At 36.1% G+C, this 21580-nt stretch overlaps 1 protein-coding gene across 1 annotated transcript in view; it reads left to right on the top strand.

The window, feature by feature from the left end:
• Positions 1 to 21580, top strand: part of DCDC1 (doublecortin domain containing 1) — a 401001-nt gene that overhangs the window by 256478 nt on the left and 122943 nt on the right. Inside the window, exons 16-18 of the mRNA XM_055356896.2 lie at positions 7509 to 7643; positions 10176 to 10294; positions 20561 to 20621. Of these exons, the coding sequence (XP_055212871.2) occupies positions 7509 to 7643; positions 10176 to 10294; positions 20561 to 20621 (315 nt within the window). The remainder of the gene's footprint in view (positions 1 to 7508; positions 7644 to 10175; positions 10295 to 20560; positions 20622 to 21580) is intronic.

Genomic DNA, 21580 nt, shown 5'->3' with positions numbered 1-21580 from the left:
CTTCCTGTTAATTAACCAGGCACTTCAAAACGGAAAACAATATATTTAATTCCTACTTGAAAAACTTATACCTGATTTATGTTATTTAAGCCCTATTGTTTGACATATTTTCTTTGTACTGTTAATAGCTATAATAATAAGTTGGAGTTATTTAAGGAAGTCTTTAAGATGGCTGCTATCTCTATAGTTTAGGATCTGATCTATTTGCTCTACAGGTCAATGCATCTAAGGAACACAAGTTCTTTAGGAAACCTAACTCATGGCAACCCAATCCTGAAGGTCCATATCAATTTACACTTAGAAATTTATCCTTCCGGTAAAGAAGATGTTTTTTTTTCCCTCCAGCTCAATTATGAAAGGCATTTTAAATCTATCTCCAAAGAAGGAATACTTATTTTGTTTTTCTTAGCTGGCAAGTGCTGTGTATGGTTGTTGCTCATTTTAGCAGTGTAAGCTTTAATTTTTGAACACATGAAATCAAAATCAAAAGTCACTCACAGAGACAGAGCAGTCCAAAGAAAGTAGGACTTCCTATCAATTGGGCCTTGTATTTCCAAGAGTCAATGCAAGAGACACATTGCCCCAACCTGCTCTTTTTAAATTTGTTTATGCTCCCCATTCAGTTTCTCAATTATGTCAAAATTTAAACTGAAAATATTGATTATTTCAAGGAGCATATGGATCTAAATAGTGTACTTATAAAAATAGAATCAAATATTTCTACTTCTGCTGGGTTTTGAGAAAATATAGAAGATTAAAGTAACTAGAATGATGTACTTATTAATGTATTTTGTATTTTGCCTTCATCTGACATTAAGATTTATTTACTGTAGATCTGATCCTGTTGGTATTCATCATTAGATTTTTGCTGTAGCATTATTTTCCTGCTCAAAACACATGTATGCCTGGCTATTGCCTTTTGAGTTCCAAATTTTCATCTGGACTTCATTGATCCCCATGATTCTCCTCTAATCTACCTCCACTCTCAACTTACCTTTCCAATTTTCTCCTCTTGCTCTGTATACTCTACATTACAGTCAGGCTAATCAATTGTGCACCAGAACATGCTTTCCACTTTTGTATACTTGTGCCATGGCTTGTATTGTTCTTTGCCTGGGATATACCCCCAGCCATTACCATTACTTGCTTCTTAAGGCTTTACTCAACTTACTCTTCCATAAAGCCTTCTCAGATACTCCAGAAAGAATTAATCTTTATTTTGTATTCTCAGGACTCATTATCTTCCTTTGAAAATTGTTGTTGAGTTTGTGTTTTGGTATAGGTATTTGCTTTTGTGTTTTTCCTTCACTAAACTGAGGATTCTTTGGGCACAGGCATTGTCTTATTCGTCTTTGTGTTCCTAAGCACTAATGCAAAGTCTTGAATGTAGGGCAAATGCACAATACATATTTGATGAATGGATTTTTTTGTTTGCTTGTTTAGCCATAACCTAGCTTTCAAGGCTGAATATTCTCTAATATGGTCTTTATCTGTTAGCCAAGCCAGATTGTTATTTTTTTTTTTTTCTGAAAGCACTCCATGATTTCTGTTGTTATGCCCATGTGGACCTCTTTGACTAGAATTCCACCTTTCTTTGTCACCACACCCAGCCTTCTCTGTCACCCTTGTGCCATATCCTAGCACAGAGTTTGGCATGTTCAATAAAGGCTATTAAAATCCTGCCCATCAGCTGGGTGCAGTGGCTCACGCCTGTAATCCAAGAACTTTGGGAGGCCAAGGCAGGCGGATCAGGAGGTCAGGAGATTGAGACCATCCTGGCCAACATGGTGAAACCCCATCTCTACTGAAAATACAAAAATTAGCTGGGTGAGGTGGTGCGTGCCTGTGGTTCCAGCTACTCGGGAGGCTGAGGCAGGAGATTCTCTTGAACCCGGGAAGCAGAGGTTGTAGTGAGCCGAGATTGCGCCAATGCACTCCAGCCCGGCAACCGAGCGAGACTCTGTCTCAAAAAAAAAAAAAAAAAAAAAAAAAAAAAACAAACCTGCCCATCATTGTAGCCCTATCTGATTTGTGACTGCTTCATGAAATCCTTCTGTACCCCAACCCCATTTCCAAACCAGATATGACGTTTCCCTTCTGCGCCATTTACAATGACGTTGAACTAGATGCTGTTCCTCTTACAACTTCTTGCATGGCTCAAAATCAACTAGGCTCCAAGTTTGAGCATATTTCAGGCTACATCAGCATAGATGGGGGAGAATGGCAGGCTCTATTGGGGATGTTAGGATCAGATCATGAAGGGTCTTAATTCAATATTAGGGAATTCTGATTTTTCTGTAGAAAGCAAGAAGCCATTGAAAATATTTGAACAGAGGCAAGATGTAATCTGATCTTCATATTAGGAAGATAACTCAGGAGGTCCTTGTCTTATCCTCCCTGCTAGACTGAAAATTTCTCAAAGGCAAAGGGCATCCTGATCATCCCTGTCTCTGCTGCAATATCTAGATATTCAGTTAGCTGACCTGAATTGAATTTAATAGTCGATTAACTAATTCAACAGAGACCAACTCAAACCTAAAAACAATTGGATAGCAGAGAGATATCAGAGAAAAGGACCTCAAAGGAGGCTTTTCTCTTTGCTTTTATGTCAAAGTGGGTTAACTATAACAAGATAAATTTATTTTCTAAAATGTTGAAAAATGAGAGAATAACAGTCCACAGTTATTTTATCATTATTAAATGGTTCTAATGATTTAGTGAAAATGAGAAAACACTCATCATAAGTAAATGTTTATATGCTATGGCATTTTTAGTTTTTAAAAATTTTAGTTCAACAAAAATAGTACTGTAAGAAAGCAAAAATTTGATAAATTGGCTAGTAAAGAGAAGCTTTCAAAGACAAACAGCTCTTCCATAGCTGTGAAGACTTTAAAATCCTTTCAGAAAAATGTCTCCAATTATTTACAGAGTGGTGATCAGTGCATTGGGAATAGTAATTTAATAACCTGAAAAGGAGCACTTTTAAAGATGGATTCAGGCAGAGGTGATGGATATCTATAGGGCATTTTATTGTAGAATCTTGCTGCTCGTTGGGGTAAAGAACACACTAAGAGGATTACAACAGGGGTTGAGAGAAGGGAGGCAAAAGCCGATATTCTTGATGCATATGTTTTAAAATTGGCTTGAGATAGAGATATCAGTGCCCAGCCCCTGACTGTTCTTTTAAATTTCCTATTGACAAGTAGAACCTTTCCTACAGAGAAAAATTTGGAACACATAATCCCCATTTGTAATGTGGGATTCAGATATAACCCTGACAATTACAACCTGTTGCTCTTTTATCCATTTCAAAAACATTTGGAATCTACTACACATTGACAATTTGGCGAATACATTTTTCAACATCTCTCTATTGTTACTTAAATTGGCAACATTTTTAGATTGACTCAGTTTAAGGGCAATCAAACTAGATGTTTCCATGAAATGGATGAGATTTAAACTTCATGGTAGTTAATATCAAATGAGATATTTCATGAGGAGAATAGCTTTAGGAATGCCTGGTTATGGGAAAATATAGCAGAAAAATGGACTCCAGTGTTTGGCAGGTCATATATTCTGCCAGAATCAAAAGGAAACTTATTTTAATTCTAGCCTTTCAGTACATGGCTTCACAGACATCAGCAGGACATTAGTGACAACTTTCTGTATGGAAACGGCAAGAAAAACATCAAATTATAATTTTGGAATTATGGTATACTTGTTACAATTTAGCTTGTAAATTCAGTAGTTATGGACGCTAGTAGAATGCATTCATAATTACTGAAGTACTGTATTATTCTGGCATTATTCTTTTTGTCATAAAGGAGGCTGGGAAACGACAAACAACTCTTTGCTGTTCTATTTCTTTGGAGAGCAAGTCATTGAAAAATGATATTTTGTATAAATTATTTATATACTGAAGCAAATACAAAATTCTAGTTAAAATTTTGAACGGATTGCCATTAGCACAGGACACGGGACTTGACCTAAAAGCCCAAGTCCTTCTCTTATTTTCAGACCAATTAGATCTTAGATATTTTGCCTTGTTTGACTGCATAATTTTGCCTTGCTGATATTTTCTACTCTCAACTCTTTCCATTTGTTGGCCTTAGAAGTAGGTGGACTGGTCAGCTATAAAGTGAGAGCATAGAAACAATAAGAGAGAACAGAAATTACATGAGGAAAGAGATTGTATAACATTTTCTTTAATTAGCTGTGATTTTGACTTATGTGTAAAATTATTCAAATTGACCCTAAATGCATTATCAAAAGTGAACATCATGTAAAATTTCTTTGCAATAGAATAAACAATATGTTCAAATGAGGGTTGTGCTCTATGAACTTCTTTCAAGAAACATTTCATTGTCTTGTGTTCTGTTTCTTAGTAAATGTGCAAGAGAAGATCATAAGTGGTTCTTTTCTTATTTTGAATTTGCACAAGAATATTGAAGGCTACTCCACCTTCATTAGCTATTTGGGAAAAATAATTAAACAAGTTTTAACTGGCCCAGCATGTGTATGCATTGCTTTATCATTGACTGCTTCTACATCAGCACAGTTTATTCAGACAACAAAATTATAATGGTCACGTAAAGGATCTGTATGCGTAAGTGTTTAAAAGAATAAAAGAGAATTGTTTTGATTCTCAGTAAGACTTAAAAATGTTTTTAATGACATATATGATAGTATGCATTTAGATACCAGTCTCAATCTAAATGTTCTTAAACACATATGTGCATGCATGTGTGTACACGGGCACGCGCGCGCACACACACACACACACACACACATACATATGGCATATTATGTTGTGGATTGTCAGAGCACTTTTTTTTCTTAAATCCCAACTTTCATAGTCCTTAACTTCCCACCCTCGTTTGGTCTAAAGCTAAGCTATCAAATTAATTTAAAAAGTGAAGTCACAGAAGAAAAATGTAATGGCCATTGTCAGTTTTAAGCATATCAGAACTCCAGACTTGGCAGGATTTTTTTTTTTTTAATAACACAATATAAAGCTGGGTTAGTGGGCCTTGCTGTGTCTGTTCTATGTAGAATCACTTGGGAACTGTCCAGCAAAATATCTCTTGAAGAACAGCATGGTGTTAATACTGGGTGCCAGCCCAAGGCAGAGACAAAGGACCCCTTCACTCTTCACCAATAAGCCAACTGTTAAAAGATTAAACCATGTTGTGGAGATAACAAGAATATAGGCGCTGGCAGCAGGTGCTGTACAAAGAAGCAGTTGGCTGTATGGTTCTTCTGTCTGACTAATTTCAGTCAAAACAATCTTCTGCCCAGTTGCAGAGGGGAGTTTTGAGTGTGATGGCAACTTGGAGTTAGGAGGTTGAGTAACACTGCTACTTTAAATGCTGAGTCCTGTGGTGAATGGATTAGTACAATGTAGTTTATCATTGTTCAGAAACTGTGGGGATTCCCCTCCAGAATCCAGGCACTGTAAGCACTGTAAGTCAAATCTGCTTAGGTGGTGGTGTTGCTGTATTTTTTAAAATTTCATTTTCACATACAGGAGTCTTATGACGTTTTCTTCTCTTGAGAAGTGACTTTCATTATAGAATAATTACCACATATATTAGTTTTATCCTTATGATAGTACCTGATCACTTGTAAAATTTTTCCTTTTAAATCATCATTGAATTTGTGCATTAAGAAAATAATTTGCTACTCAACAAATATCTAGCATTAGCATAGATGTAGAATGGACGTTTTAGTGTTAGGAAATAAATTGTTATTGAAGCAACATCATTTATTGGGTTTTAAATATAAATTGGCATATTCCTATAAGCATACACAAATAAATATTGATACTAAAAAACCTAGAATAATTACTCAGAGAAAGTGATCATATAATTTAGGAGATAAAGTTTATTAAGTATGAAGTAATAGAATTCCTACAAGTGATGTGAGTGCCTAATAATTTGACAATTAGGTCTAAGTGAGCAATGCTAGAAGGTGCACAACACCTTTGGAATATGTAATCTGATAAGGAACACAGGAGATGTGGGTGCAATGTCTCCCCCTTCAGTACCCCCTATCCATCCCCACAACTATCTCTAAAGTCTCAGCTCATATTTCTTTATTCTTAGGAGATTGTGTGAACTCCCAGCTATTTTCCCTGTCTTTGATGTCTTCATTCTACAATCTGTTATCCTCTACCCTTACCAGATCAACCTTACTAAAATCTGCTGTTAGCAAGATATGTTTGATCATTAAAAAGTCAGGAAACAACAGATGCTGGAGAAGATGTGGAGAAATAGGAACACTTTTACACTGTTGGTGGGAATGTAAATTAGTTCAACCATCGTGGAAGACAGTGTGGCGATTCCTCAAGGATATAGAACCAGAAATGCCATTGACCCAGCAATCCCATTACTGAGTATATACCCAAAGGATTATAAATCATTCTACTATAAAGAAACATGCACATGTGTGTTTATTGTGACACTGTTCACAATAGCAAAGACTTGGAACCAACCCAAATGCCCATCAATGATAGACTGGATAAAGAAAATGTGGCACATATACACCATGGAATACTATGCAACCATAAAAAAGTTCATGTCCTTTGCAGGGAAATGGATGAAGCTGGAAACCATCATTCTCAGCAAACTAACACAAGAACAGAAAACCAAACACCACATGTTCTCACTCATAAGTGGGAGTTGAACAATGAGAACAAAGGGACACAGGGAGGGGAACATCACGCACCAGGGCCTGTCAGTGGGTGGGGAGCTAGGGAAGGGATAGCATTAGGAGAAATACCTAATGTAGATGATGGGTTGATGGGTGTAGCAAACCACCACGGCACATGTATACCTATGTAACAAACCTGCTTGTTCTGCACATGTACCCCAGAACTTAAAGTATAAAAAAAAAAAAAGAAGGCTTTCACTGGCTCCCTACTGTCCACCTGACTCCATAGCTTTGCACTTGACACTTTCTACAGTTTGGACAAATTTACTTTTTGAGTCTACCTGCAGATCCTAAGACACATTGATTAAGCTTCCTTACCTTTACTTGGAATACCTTTTTATTCTTTATTACTCCTGTCAAACTGTCCCCATCCTTCAAGGCCTGCTTTACATGTTAACCTCTTTCAAGATGCTCCACCTTTAGGTTACTCCAGTAGAAATGAGCGTACCATTTTTTCATGCCTATAATAACACTATTTAATCATTCATGTGGAGCTTAACATGAAAGGCGGGTGGGGAGAGAGAGAGAAGTTGCCTCTACTCTGTTGTATGTTTCTTTGGGTCAGGAAAAAATATTTTATAATATTCCACACCACACAGCATAGGGTCTTGCATAATAGAGTTGGTGCTCAACAAATATTGATTGAATTGAATTAAAGGGGATTGAATGCTACTTTTTGAAAAGAGGTATCAATCAGAATAAATAATGTTCTAGGATAACTTATTTTGGGTAAGTGTGTTGAGGAGTTTAACTCTTAGACTGTGAGTTAAAAACGCATACTTCTTCTTATGATACAGGTAGATCCCAATATTGTCCTTCATGCCTCTGTTTCCATTGGAAAGTGGAGTTTCTCAGGCAGTGAAGCAAGCAGCAGGAGTCAAATAGCGCCATCGATCCTGTGGCCTGTAGCCAGTGTGTGGCTGATCACCAAGGTACCTAAGAGTGTCTGCTTTTGCTGAGTGACCTCCCCTTGCTTGCTGGCTCACCGCACTCGCTGGCACCTGGTGCTCTCATGCACATGAGCATACAAGTGAAAGCGTGATTGTTGGCTGTTATAAATGCCATCTCTGCCGTTGGTATTGCCTAGCCCACGGGACTTCTGTAGATTCTCAAATGAGCATTCAGTTCACTATCAGTCATGCTGCTGATTAGTTTATACCTCACAGTGTATTTAAACCAAGCATAGAATTTGTTTGTAGTCCACAGACTCATCATTTTCATGAGATTTGTCTGAATGTGCTTCTACTCCTAGATCTTCATTTTGAGTTTTACCCCTCAGCTTTCCTGAGCCTGGTAGATTACCAACATATACCAACTTTGCATATTGTCTTAGCAAGGAAGTAGTTTTAAAAGAAATTCCTGAGTATAAACATGAACAGTGCCTAACACATTTTGTTCCTGTGTTTTGGTAATATTTAATATTTTTCACTTTATTATTGTACTATTGTATATGACTTATAGAAGAACATAAAATTGTCCTTTCCTTTCATCTTACTACTGCAGTACATTTTGTAAATATGTATTTATGTTGAAAAGAGATGATGCAGTTCACAATTATCTTTCCTGTATCTCCGTTTTTCCCGTCATCACAGATGATTTTGCTACTACTTCGCACTCCTGTGAATGCGAAGTCACCCAGTGAAGTTTGCTGGGAGGAGGGAAGATTGACACTGTTTTCGCAAATGAAATTTTGGATTGCCCTTAGCTATTGTTCTTTAAAAGTTAAAAACAAACATAGAATAATTAAGACACAAAGGTACTAAGACATATTATTTATTTCATATATCACAGCATAGTAAGTTTACATGAGCTTTTCCTGAAATCTGGATTTCCAGCTGGAGTCTATGTTAACTATTTGCCCTTTTTACATGGTATTTTGTTTCTGATTTAATAATAATAACATCTCCACTTAGTTGAATACTGTATGTGAGACATTACATTAGGTACTTTATTCACATTCATTATTTCATTTAATGTTACAAGAACTGTGCAGATTTTTATTATATAGCTGAAGAAACTGAGGTTAGTAATAGCAGAAGAAAGATTCTTGGTCTCTTTGACTTCAGAACTTTCATTGTGATATAAAACACTCCTCTATATTTGAATCACTTGTGAGCATAATGGAAGTGTTTTAGTCCCAGCACTGCCACTGAATAACTATATGACAGCAGACAAGTCACACATGGTATCTAGGCCTTAATGTTCTATCAAAAAGAGTTGGACCAGTTGCTATGGAAGGTCCATTCTCAGATCCCATATTCTTTCATTTCATGGTATCTGTTTCTAGAATTTCATGATAGCAGAAAACATGTACTTGTCTAAAGTCTCCTCAAAAATAATTGGAATGCCTACCAAAAGAGTATAGTTTTGGAGTTATTAAATAATTGAAATCTCTTGTGTGACATTGGGAAAGTTACTTAGCTGCATTGAACTACTGTTTTCTCTTCTATAAATGACATTAGTCTTACCTGCTTTGCACAGTTGCTGTGAAGATGAAATGAGAAAGCATGTGTGATGTTCAAGCATGGTGTCTGGTATACAGAAAGTGCTTAATAAATGATGGCTGCCTTTCCTCACCCTAAGCAGTTCTTTTTTCTGTATAGACAAGCATGATCAAACAAGGATTTCATTCAGTACTTACTAAAACCAATTTTTTTTAGAAATATTTTTCCTAAGTCATCAGTCATCATCATGTTTCTTTTCCACACTGCAAACACATGAGAAATAAAGTATATGCTAAAAAGGAAACAATTTTGAAAATCATTTAAGATTGAACTCTCTCTTCCTGTTTTAAAAATAAATCTTTTTACCTATTAAGAGAGATTTTTACGTGCCATAAATCTCCAGTAGATGTAGACAAATTTCTCTGTGGTTGTCACTTATAAAAAATGTTGTGTTGACTCACTAAGTAAGAAAATGGTTAAATGGCCCTCCAAGCAATATTCCCCTTTAATTTCCTTGGCAGAAAATCCTAACATTTAAAACAAAAGCAGTTCACAAACCACCTTAAAATGTTTAACCCATGATATTAAGACCCAGAGTCAAACTTTAAATTGATACAAAGGTTAAGGATTTGTTTCAGTCTTTTCAGTTCACTGCACTATTTTTTTTCTGTGCATACATATTTCCGGTAAGCTCTGTAGTTATAACTACAGCAAGTGACATGTGATGGACCCCAAATTGCTGCACTGTGAAATATGCACAGAAAAAAAAAGACAAATGAAGATATCAAGGTCTGTTTTATTTCGCGCTGAACTGTAAAATGCCACCCTTGTTGGACAGAAGATTACTGATTCTGAGCAGGGCTCGCTGACTGCTAAGTTGTGGGTAGTGTTTCACTTTCAGCAACTGTTAATATCCAGGGTTATCCAGGCATAATGACCTCACTATTTGTGACACATTGTTGAATTTTCTGGTTCTTTTAACTTATTTAGACCTTTCTCCCCCTCTCTATTCATTGGAAGACTGGAATGATCCTGAGCCGAGCAACAACTCAGGGCTGCCTGGCTATTGGTCATCCTATCAGAGTCAAGGCTGCTGAGGGAACATCACTAGAAGGATATAAATTAATCTTACAGAAAAGGTAATGCTTATAAATTATTTAGCTCAAGATAATAAATGCTAATTTCAAGAATTCTGAGCAGTTCAATTGTGATGCCTCCTGGTTTGGATTGAATATTCATTCAATGTTTAAATTTGTGTTCATAATAACAATATTAATTTCTGAATCCAAAGTAAGCTTGAAAATATATGCCACTTAGTTTGGTAGTGTTTTAAAGATATTTTAAAAGGTGAAATGTTGGCCTTCAACATGTACCTATGTCGTAGACAAACTGCTGCTTTACTCTATAATTATCAGAACTCATTTCTTTATATCCATTTTGATTGCTAATTAACAAACTTAAATTTTTGTGTATATTCTTAACCTTTTTCCATCTTCTGAATATAAAACATTGAACTGTGAAAGAATAATCACAGAGACCAAAAAATGCTGGCTTGTAAGGGACTGTAAGTGTCCTTATTTGTTTTTTTCTGATTTAGGAAGATATAATAAAGGAAAGCAGATTGAGGAAGAAAGTTGATTTATCTCCAAGAGTCTCAAAATATTGTTTTCTAGTCACTTTCTTTTTTCTTGGTCTTTTGTTTTGATGTTTTGTTTTCACTTAGTGTTGAAAAAAACAATTTCTATCGTACCTCAGGACTTAAAAAGCCATTACCAACTATTTCTGGCTAGATAGGCACTTAGGATGTGCTTAGGCTGCAATCATCAGAGAATTTGATCCAGCCATAAATACAGAAGGGACATTTTCTCTAACTTGCAAAGCAGATATAAGGATATCATGTAATGATTAAGAATGTGATCTACAGACTCAAATTCCCAGGTGTAGGTCCAGGCTGCACTGCTTACTCTAACAACAAAGTGTCTAAGCCAGATGCTATTCTAATATCCTTAAATTTCATTGTCAAATTTTATCCTTACAACAATCTGATAGGGTAGGTATCATTATATCTCTACAGGTGAGGATATTGAGGTACAGAGAAGTTAATCACCTGCTCAAGGCCATACTTACTAAGTGGTTTGGCAGAAAGGCAAACCCAAGCAGTCAGGCCCTATAACCTGAAAGTAGACACTTAGCCACAACACTACACTGTCAGTCAGTTAAAGTCCAGTCAAACAATTGCCAGTGAGCACCAAGTGTGGTAGCAGATACCTTAGTGGATGAGCAGGGTACATCACTTGAAAAACTCAGGCAGATGGGAAAGGAAGATGGTAGCTTGGTGTTATGCAAACTCTCCAGTGCTAATAGAGTCCTAAACACATAGTTCCTAAGTAGTGGCAGACAACCCTAAAGCAAGTCTCAGTTTGGTATGGAACTGTACGCAGACTGGGTAATAAGATTTCTGAAGCAAAATGAGTTCTGTAAACTAGGGACACATTGAGCATGAACTTGCAATGCCAATGCCAATGCCAATGCGAAACTATGGAACAGGGAGCCAGAGATGCTTCAGCTCATTTAGTCCACAGTTATACTAAAGAGAAAAATCAATCAATTGTAACTGAAAATATTAAAAAAAAACTAATAAATCTCTAGTCAGATTGTTCAGATAAAAAGAGAGGACACAAATTACCTGTATCAGCAATGAGAGATATCACGCAGTTATTAAAGGGATGATAAGGGAATATTTTGTGACCAGGATAATGCTGACCCCCTAGAATCAGATGGAAAGTATTCCTTCTTCAACAATATTAAACATTTCTATTCTCTGAAAGACAGTGAATGAAGAGAGAATGAAAAGACAAGCCACACACAAGGTGCAAATATTTGCAAATCATATATATTTGCAAAATACATACACACAATTCAAGAAAACATGGGGATAAATGATTTGGAGAGTTACTTTAACAGGGCAGATATACAATTGGCATATGAAAATATGCTCAACACTATTATTCATTAGGGGAATGCCAAATAAACCTACAATGAAGCATCACTACATATTTGTTAGAATGTCTAATCTTTAAAAGATTGACCATACCAGTATTGGTGAGTATGTGGTACAACTAGAACTCTCATAAGTCGTTGGTGGAAATATAAAGTGGTTTAGTTACTTTGGAAAACAGTTGATACTTTCCTAAAATATTAAGCATCCGTCTACCTTATGACCCAGCCATTCTACTCCTACAAATTTATGCAAAGAAAATGAAAGCATACATTCATACGAAGAATGTATACTTTGTTCATGTATAAATGTTCATAGTGGCCAGGCATAGTGGCTCACACCTGTAATCCCAGAACTTTGGGAGGCTGAGGGAGGAGGGAGGGATTGCTTGAGACCGGGAGTTTGAGACCAGCCTGGGCAACATAGTGAGACCCTGTGTCTACAAAAAATTAAAAATTTTTAACTAAAAAATTAAAAATTATCTGAGCATGGTTGTGTGCCCCTGTAGTCTCACCTACTCAGGAGGCTGTGGCAGGAGGATTGTTTGAGCCTGGAAGGTCGATGCAGCAGTGAGCCGTGATTGCACCACTGCACTTCTCCCTGAGTGACAGAGCGAGACCCTGTGTCAATCAATCAATCAATCAATCAATGTTCTTAGCAGCTTTATTTCTAAAAGCCTACAGAAAAAAAAACTAGAAATAACTCAAATGTCCATCCCATCCGTAGGTGAACAGATAATCTATACAATAGAATACCCAGCAATAAAAAGGAATAAACTCTTGATATATTCAACAATGTAGATGAATCTCAAAGTAATTACGCTGAAAGAAAGCAGAAAATAAAACAAAAAAAGTACATATTGTTTGATTCAATGTATATATAATTTAGAAAATGCTAACTAATGTAGAGTAATGGAAAGCAGATCAGTGGTTGCCTGAAGATAGGAAGATGGGGAAGGGATAGGAGGGAGAGACTACAAAAGGGCATAAATAAACTTTAGGAGTGATTCATTTTGCATGACGGATGTGGATATGTTCATTATCCTGATTGATGTGTTGCTTGCACAGATGTATATATATTTCAAAACTTACCAAATTTTACCCTTTGAATATGTGCCTACTAATTGTGCAATACTGTATGTCAATTATTTTTCAATAAAGCTGTTTTTAAAAAAAAAAACTTAAAAAAATTAAGAAAAAATAAAAATGATAAGGAATGACTAAATGGTTACTTTAGAAGGAGACAGTGAGAGAAGGCCTTTCTCAATGGGACAGTTCATCAGTGGCCTAGGTCAAAATGGCAGGTGATTGGAAAGTTATAGATAGCTTGATGGGCATACTCTTCATGCCCAGGACTCTCACTAGGCACACCGGATACTGAAAGTACTGCAACATCTCATCAGCTGATCTGGTCTTAGCCCATTGAGGCTAAGCCCATTACCTCAGTGGGCTAAGACCAGATCAGCTGATGAAATATTGAGGTCTACTTCTACTCTGGTCAAGATTGTCATGGAATTGAGTGGGCTGAGGCTGAAGACTCAATGTTCTTATTACCTATAGAGGAGAAAGCTTGGGCAAGAAAAGAGATGTTCATGAAACAAGCAAACAAACAAAAATAAGAAAAGATTTTGTTTAATCTAGAAAAGAAGGAAGGAAGAGAGGGAGGGAAGTACTTAAGTTGAAGGCAAGTTGCATTAATACAAAGGCATATCATCCTAATTGTGTAGGGATCCTCCCTCCTGCTCACCTTTTAACTTGCCTTTATCCAAAAAGCGAAATCCAAGGTGGAGCCAAAATAGGAAATTTAGAAAACTGGAAGTTCTCACTGACTATGAAGTTATACTTCATTTTAGAAAGCAGGAAGGACCAAAATTTTTAGAGTTTACCTTACCTCTGGGTAATTTCAAACACATTTATCTTTTCCAGGACATCTAAAATGACTGTGTGACTTGTTTTTTTTTTAAACCATATTTTATTATAAATAACAATAAATATCTTCATGTGACAGCAATTTCTAGAGATAAAAATTTTCTCTTTTTCTAAGTAGTATTATATGATTTTAACAAAAGCTATGAATCAAGACATAGCCTTTATATGCTAGAAATAATAGAACTAGTACTTAAAGTAGCAACCTGACAACTCACAAAAGAATATTATAAACATATCATGCCTCATTAGTTCAATTATGTCTCATTTGGTGTTAATAATCTTATTCTTATTCAATATAGCAAGTGCTTGCGCGTATTTTCCCTTTTAATATATATATTTTTCTATCTGTGCATCTGACTGTTAATGGATGAAAGGTAAACCAACAATGTCTTTACCAGGTGACCTAAACCATCTCAAAAATCATTTAAAAATGCTATTTTCCAAAAGATATTTTGGACACCTTACAGATAAACTAGTTGAATCGAAGTTATTTTTCAGAGCACCATTCAATATTGATATTGCTTCATTTTTAAGGATTGCAGATATGCAGGGTATCTGGACTTTAGTGTTCAACTAAAAAACTAACATAACATCAAACACTTGCACACACATGCACGCACAGAGGAAGATTAGATTATAAAGGTTAAAAACTGTTAACCCATGGATTTTGTTTGGCTTGCATATTATTACAATTTTTGAATTAGTCGTGAGCCTATAGAAATAGGAAGATTTCACACAAAAGTGACATACTTCTGGCTTTTCTTGAAAAAATCTGAAATGGGTTTTCATTTTTTCAGAAAAAATCTGAAATGGCACTGGACCTGAACTCTGTCATGACACCATCAGGAAGGAACTGAGTGGTGATGTCCCCTTTAGATGGAACATACATCCTCCAGTTTGCCATATTCTCCACCATTCCCTTTGGCAGCCCTCACACTGGCTCTCACTGCTTCATGAATTTCTAATACCTGTCTGGCCCATAAAGGCTTTTGAATTTGCAAAAGCCCCTACATGTAAAATCAATGGACTAATGGACCTGCCAAAGGAGATCTCTTTTCTATCTTTAGTCTGTACGTTTCTTAAATCAGAATAAATACAGAACTGAATGTTCTGTCTTAAAGATGATCCATAAAAGAAGTTTCAGACTTCCATGGAACCCTGTCCAATTTCAAGTAATCTTTACCGTCTTTCATATTTCAAGGTTAATTTTTCAGTTATAGCTTTTTGCATCCATTTTTTTTTATTGCCATTTAGGTCTTGCTAAAAATGGAGTGACAACTGCAAACATTACCGGACTAGGTTAAAAACACACACTGCTTTAAGGACACCTTTACATACAATCAGCAAGTGTAGCTGTATAATGTTAAGGAATAGCAGCAGACAGAAGTTGTATTAACACATATAGGTTACACCATTAGAAACATCAACATCAAATAGAAAGTTGTCCATGTGTAATTTCACACTATGTGGATTACTGAATGAACCTTGTCTTTGTTCTTACTATGTTATGAATTATGGACTGGAAATCCCTTTCCCCATCCTCTGTGTGCATTCTACTTTTGGCCCAGGTAGCATTGGTAGACACCAGAGCCATTTGAGGCTGTCTGAGAAAAGAAACTTGTGATCCTGAAGCATGATAATAGCCCTCCATATAGTTACCAGGAAATGATGAATGTGTGAGTGTATAAACACATACAAACAGATATATATGTATCACACACATATATATGTGTAAATGTATTATGCACATATATATGTGTAAATGTATTACACACATATATGTGTATGATGTACAGATATAGATATCTATATATATATCATATCTATATCTATATCACATATCGATATAGCTGTATGGGTGATATCTATATCTATATTACCTATATAGGCATTTACACACATGCATGCTTAATAGGGTTACACTACTTAGCAAGCTTCCCAGGGCAGATCATTCTCAGTTCTCTCACTTATAAAATGAGAACACTTGGAAGTCATATGATTTCAGAGAAGGAAGGATCTGAAGAGTGCCTGCTTCAAAATTCTCTTTACTAGTGGTAGTAGAGGTGGTGATAGTGGCAGTTGTGATAAGAGTATCATCATTATTAAAAAAAAAATTCCAAGGCCACTAGAGACTAAGTGATGTACTAAAGGTCATATGTCTAGTTAACGTTAGATGCAGGACTAGAACTCAAGTCTCTCAACCTTAGTTCAGTGTATGTCATGATATTATGACTGATTCTTGGATGGAATATAGCTCCTCCATTTTCCCTTCCTTTCATTATGGATGTCGTTGTTATTTTTTGTTTTTAAAAAATCTTTTTAGCTTGATGCTTTTTGATCAAGAAGAGGAAAGTCTATGATATCATTCTCTAAATCAGTCTCATCTGAGCATCATTGTATGTTGGATCTAAATTTGATTTTTCTACATATAAAATGTCTTGAAAAATAGGCAGATTCACTTTTGTGTGTAGAAATTTTATTTCTTTAAGAAGTTATTGTAAATTAGAATGATACCTTTTCATCCAGCCTAACGTGGCACTTCATGAGAGATTTGTTTTTTTACAACTTTGGTAAAATTTAGGGACAACATTTATAGATTTAAGTAGACTACCAACAGGAGTGATACTAGTAAGCTCCCAGAGGTTATAGATTATATGAGACTACATGGTTTTAGTAGAATTTTCTAGGAAAAGATATGCCAGAACAGAATTAAAGCTTGATAAAATTTGACAAATGCTAGTAAATTTGCATTTCTTTCAGAATTATTTCTTTTCTTTCTTTCTTTTTCTTTTTTTTTTGAGATGGAGTTTCACTCTTGTTGCCCAGGCTGGAGTGCAATGGCATGATCTTGGCTCACCGCAACCTCCGCCTCCTGGGTTCAAGCGATTCTCCTGTCTCAGCCTCCCGAGTAGCTGGGATTACAGGCATGTGCCACCACACCTGGCTAATTTTTTTGTATTTTTAGTAGAGACGAGGTTTCACCATGTTAGCCAGGATGGTCTCAATCTCCTGACCTCGTGATCCACCCGCCTCGGCCTCCCAAAGTGCTGGGATTACAGGCGTGAGCTACCACGCCCGGCCTTATTTCTTTTTTTCTTAACAAATGTGTAATTTATCTTCTTTAGCCATCTATCAAAAAGATCTTTTAAGTTCCCTAAACAGCCATATATTAAATTTAAAACATTTTCAGATGGCTTTATGATTAATTTTTAGGGTAGTAACATTCTGACACTTTATTCACGTTTTTATTTATTCAAAGATAGCTTTAATATCCTGTTACATGCCAGGCCTTGTGATCAGCTCTGAGGATATACATGGTCTCTGCCCTCACACAGTTGCCAGCTTGGTGGACATCTTTTCTGTTGTATTAGTTTTGAGAGAAGATGCTGTAAGTTCAGAAAGTCGAAACTCAAATCAGCGTAATTCGTCATCAAGGCAACACCATAATTCGATTAAAAGACAAAATTCTGAATTTTACAGATTTGTATGGTTAACATCAGTTTATTAATTGCCAATTGCAGATGTCATATACTTTGAAAAATTATCATTTGCCATTTTATTTATCTCGAAGAAATATACTCACAATAATTTATGAAACAGGAGAGATTGCTTGTAAGCAGTGAAGCTGCATTGAGTTATAGCCCTTACACATTAAAATGATCTAAATTTTATCGCAACCCAACACATTTCCATCAAAGCATTACAGCAATCACTCTTTTTTATTATTTTGAAAAGAGTATACTTCTAAGCTTGGGATTGACAGCTTTAAAGACTAGCAATATTGTTTTTGTTATTTCTTCATTCAGGGTTTGAAATATGAACTTTCTCAGTACCTCAGCAGAATTTGTTATAGTATAAAACTGGTGATTATTTTAATACAGTTGTATAAAAACATTATGATTATATCAATATGTTTTAAGTTACTGAGATTGTGTCAAATTATAATTAGTGAGACTAAGATGTTGACTCCATTTTCAGTCTTCCACTTACACAAAATAACTTCCGTTATACTTTTCTGATCTAATTGAGATGTTGAGCTTAAGTCAGACATTCTGGGTTCTGACTTAATAATAACTAGTGCTGTGATTTTGACCAGCTCACTTCATCTCTCTGCATCTCATTTTATTCATCTATAAAATGAGAACTCGACTGGGATAGCCCCTCACTTCCATTCAAATTCTCACAGTCTGTGTGTTTTTTCTTGGATAATCATTATTATCATAACCATCATTTTAGTTCTGGACCCCAAGTCAAAATTTAAAAAGCTTCCCTTTTCCTTTATTAATTATAATATAGAAAGATCCTTAGAAAGACAACTTCCCCCAATACCTTCATCACCCCACCTAATGCTGAAGTTGTTTTGAGCAACAATTACATTGCCAAAGCCTTAGAATGGGATCCTTAGCTTAGGGGTCAGTTATACCTTGAAAGATATTTTATTTACTATTAAACACTTTTACATAACTATTAGAACTCTTCTTATTTTTCACATCTCTGCCCGCCTCTGCTCCGTTCTCATTTCATTTTCCTTTAATAGTGTCATGTTCCTCTTCTTTTCCCAATTTTGACATCTGAGACTTACCCTTGTCTACTTTCTCTAACCTCCACCTCATTTATTCAATCATCAAATCATTTATCCTTTATAATATTTTTGTAGTTTTCTCTACTTCATACACTTCACTTCTGATATTAGATGTGTTATTTTTTTTCCACATCAAGCAATTCTTCAGTTCTCAGTGGGCACCTGCTGTGTGTCCTACAATTCAATTCAGTTCTGCCACTATCTACCAGGAGTTAGCATTAGATCCCACAAGTTAAGGGCTCAGTCCCACAAGACTGCCTTCACTTAAAACACCAGTCACAAGTCCCAGGTTGTCACCTATACTCCTGCCAGCCAGCTATATGTGGGGATTCTCATGACCCCCTCGTTGGGTTTGATAATCTGCTAGAATGGCTCACAGAACTCAGAGAAACATTTACTTATGTTTACCAGTTTATTATGAAGGATATGATAAAGGATACACATGAACAGTCAGATGAAGAGGTACACAGGGCAAGGTCTGGAAGTGTCCTGAGGACAGGAGCTTCTGTTCCTGTGGAGTTGGGATGCACCACCCTCCTGGCACATGGATGTGTTAACAAACCTAGAAGCTCTCCAAATCCTATATTCTGTTGATTTTTATGGAGGCATGACTGATTATTAACTCATTCTCCAGCTCCTCTTTTCTCCTAAGAGAAGGCACAGGGACACTAAAAGTTCCAGTATTTGAATCATGACTTGGTCTTTCTGGTGACCAGCCCTTGTCCAGGAGCCTTCCAAGAATCCCCTCATTAGGACAAAAGATGCTTCTATCACTCAAGGAATGTCAAGGGAGTTAGAAGCTCTGTGCCCAGAACCCAGCACAGAGACAACATGTTTCTTATTATTTCTAAGTTTAAACATTTGATTTTTCATTTCCTCACTGCCCTCATTATTCTAGTACATGGTTTCCAAAGTTTGGCTTATTAACCACACACATAGAAATCCCCAGAATTTTATAATTGGAATAACTTGAAACACCTGTTAATGTAGATTTTTTGGGTGAGGGGTGGGTCCAGACCTTCTGAATCAAAACCTCTGAGGCTAGGATTCTAGACACCTACATTGTTATTAAGCATCCATTTCAACATGCCTATGAATTCTTCATATTCTTTTACATAACTGGATGTAGGCTAAAGACTAATGTGTACTGAACTAGTTTTGGACGGCTGCCTTTACATACTCTGCCCAGATCACATAGCACCTTGCTTTAGAATAGAATAGAGCATTACCTGACACCTCTTATACTCAACCTTTGATGTTTCTGTCAAAACTCAGAGGCAGTAGGAAAAGTCTTGTTTAACATCCTGTTACACTTAATTTAATTCATTTTTGTTCTACCTTTGTAAGATTTCTAAATATTAATGAATACATGATTAGTTAATTTAGGCATAATTAGCTTCATCACATTTTAGTTTTTTCTTACTCAGACTATTCTGAGAAAATACAATATTCCCTGACAAAATTCTCTAGCTGTTTCAGAATTAGGCGCGTGAGGTTCCTAATTTTCCATGGTATCTTTTTTCATACTATTCTCTTAATCTTTATACTTAATTAATTCTCTTTCTTTGTCTCATAGAGGATCTTTTTTGCAGGCGGAACTTTCCATAATATTCTCATTGGTTGTATTTGTTCTCTAAAACTTTTGATCACTGTTGCTACTGGTAACACACACATGCACATACTTACCCCCCTTAGGGTACCAGAGCACTGTAGGAGGGAAATTGGTTGTCTTAGGGAAAGCTTTAGCTGCTGAGATAAAAGTGATGGTGGCAGAATCTTTAGTAGAGTGTGGGCAGTCCTCCTGCCAGGCTATCTGGAAAATGATCATTTTATTTAAAACCTACAAGTGTTTCTGTGGAGAGAAGATGTCAATCTCTAAATTACATTTTCGTTACAGACATAGTGGAGATGAATCTCAGAAGTGGGTGTTTGGAACTGATGGTTGCATTTATTCAAAGGTAAGGACTTTATAATCCACAGCTTTTATGCCTAAGTTTTTCTATTCCCAGATTCTTATAAAGGGTACTATCTATTGTTTAGAGCAAGAAATGCTTTTTCTGCATATATGACTTCACTCTGTACCTAGAAATTTAGAATTTAACTTAACTCAATACTTTCCTTTAACTTTTTTTTTTAATTTTAAAACACATTTTCTAAAGTCAAAAATAATTTTTCCTAATTCATTGCTATGATATTACCCAGCATTTTAGGGCATCAGTTTTCTTCTACATTGAAATGAAGAATTTGGTACTTTGGGAAACTATCAGTATCTACTACTGTTGAACATGTCTAGACAACCCAGCAATTCCCCTACTAGTCATATGCCAACAAATGGTCATATGCTTACATATATTAAGGAAACAATAAATTAATAAAATGTTAATAGCAATACTAATTCTAGTAGCTTCAGAGTTGTGATTACTCAAATGGATGTCAGCAGTAGAAGGGATAAATAAATTGTGTTAGACACTGTGTATTCATTGGAATACTATATGGCAGGGTTGGCGAATGTTTTTCTAAAGAGCCAGACACTGGATAATATGTTAATGGATGGATGTGTCTACATTTCAATAAAACTTTATTTACAGAAACAGGTCAAGGTCTGTTTCTCATTTCTAAGACTTCAACAGAATGGGCTTTACTGTCTATATTTCTACTAATGTTCTCATCCCAACCACTTGAGTAATCTCTAAGAAGCTTTAGAGTTTCCCAAGGTGGCAGATGAGAGGATTCTCCAGCATTCCTCACCCACCTGGAAGAAGCAAACCAGTGTGTAGAGATTCACACTGTGAAGTTTTATCCAAGAAGGAAAACAAGCTCAACAGACAAGCAAAAGAAAACGTAGATGCTGGGAAACAGAAGGTGGTCAGGCAGCCTGCTTGGTGGGGTCTAGCTGAAAATGGCAAGTGAATCCCCA

The sequence above is a fragment of the Gorilla gorilla genome, chromosome 9, assembly GCF_029281585.2.
Source record: "Gorilla gorilla gorilla isolate KB3781 chromosome 9, NHGRI_mGorGor1-v2.1_pri, whole genome shotgun sequence".
NCBI classification, from domain to species: domain Eukaryota; kingdom Metazoa; phylum Chordata; class Mammalia; order Primates; family Hominidae; genus Gorilla; species Gorilla gorilla.
The sequence above is the reverse complement of the archived record's forward strand: the minus strand, read 5'-3'. Positions and strand labels throughout refer to the sequence as shown.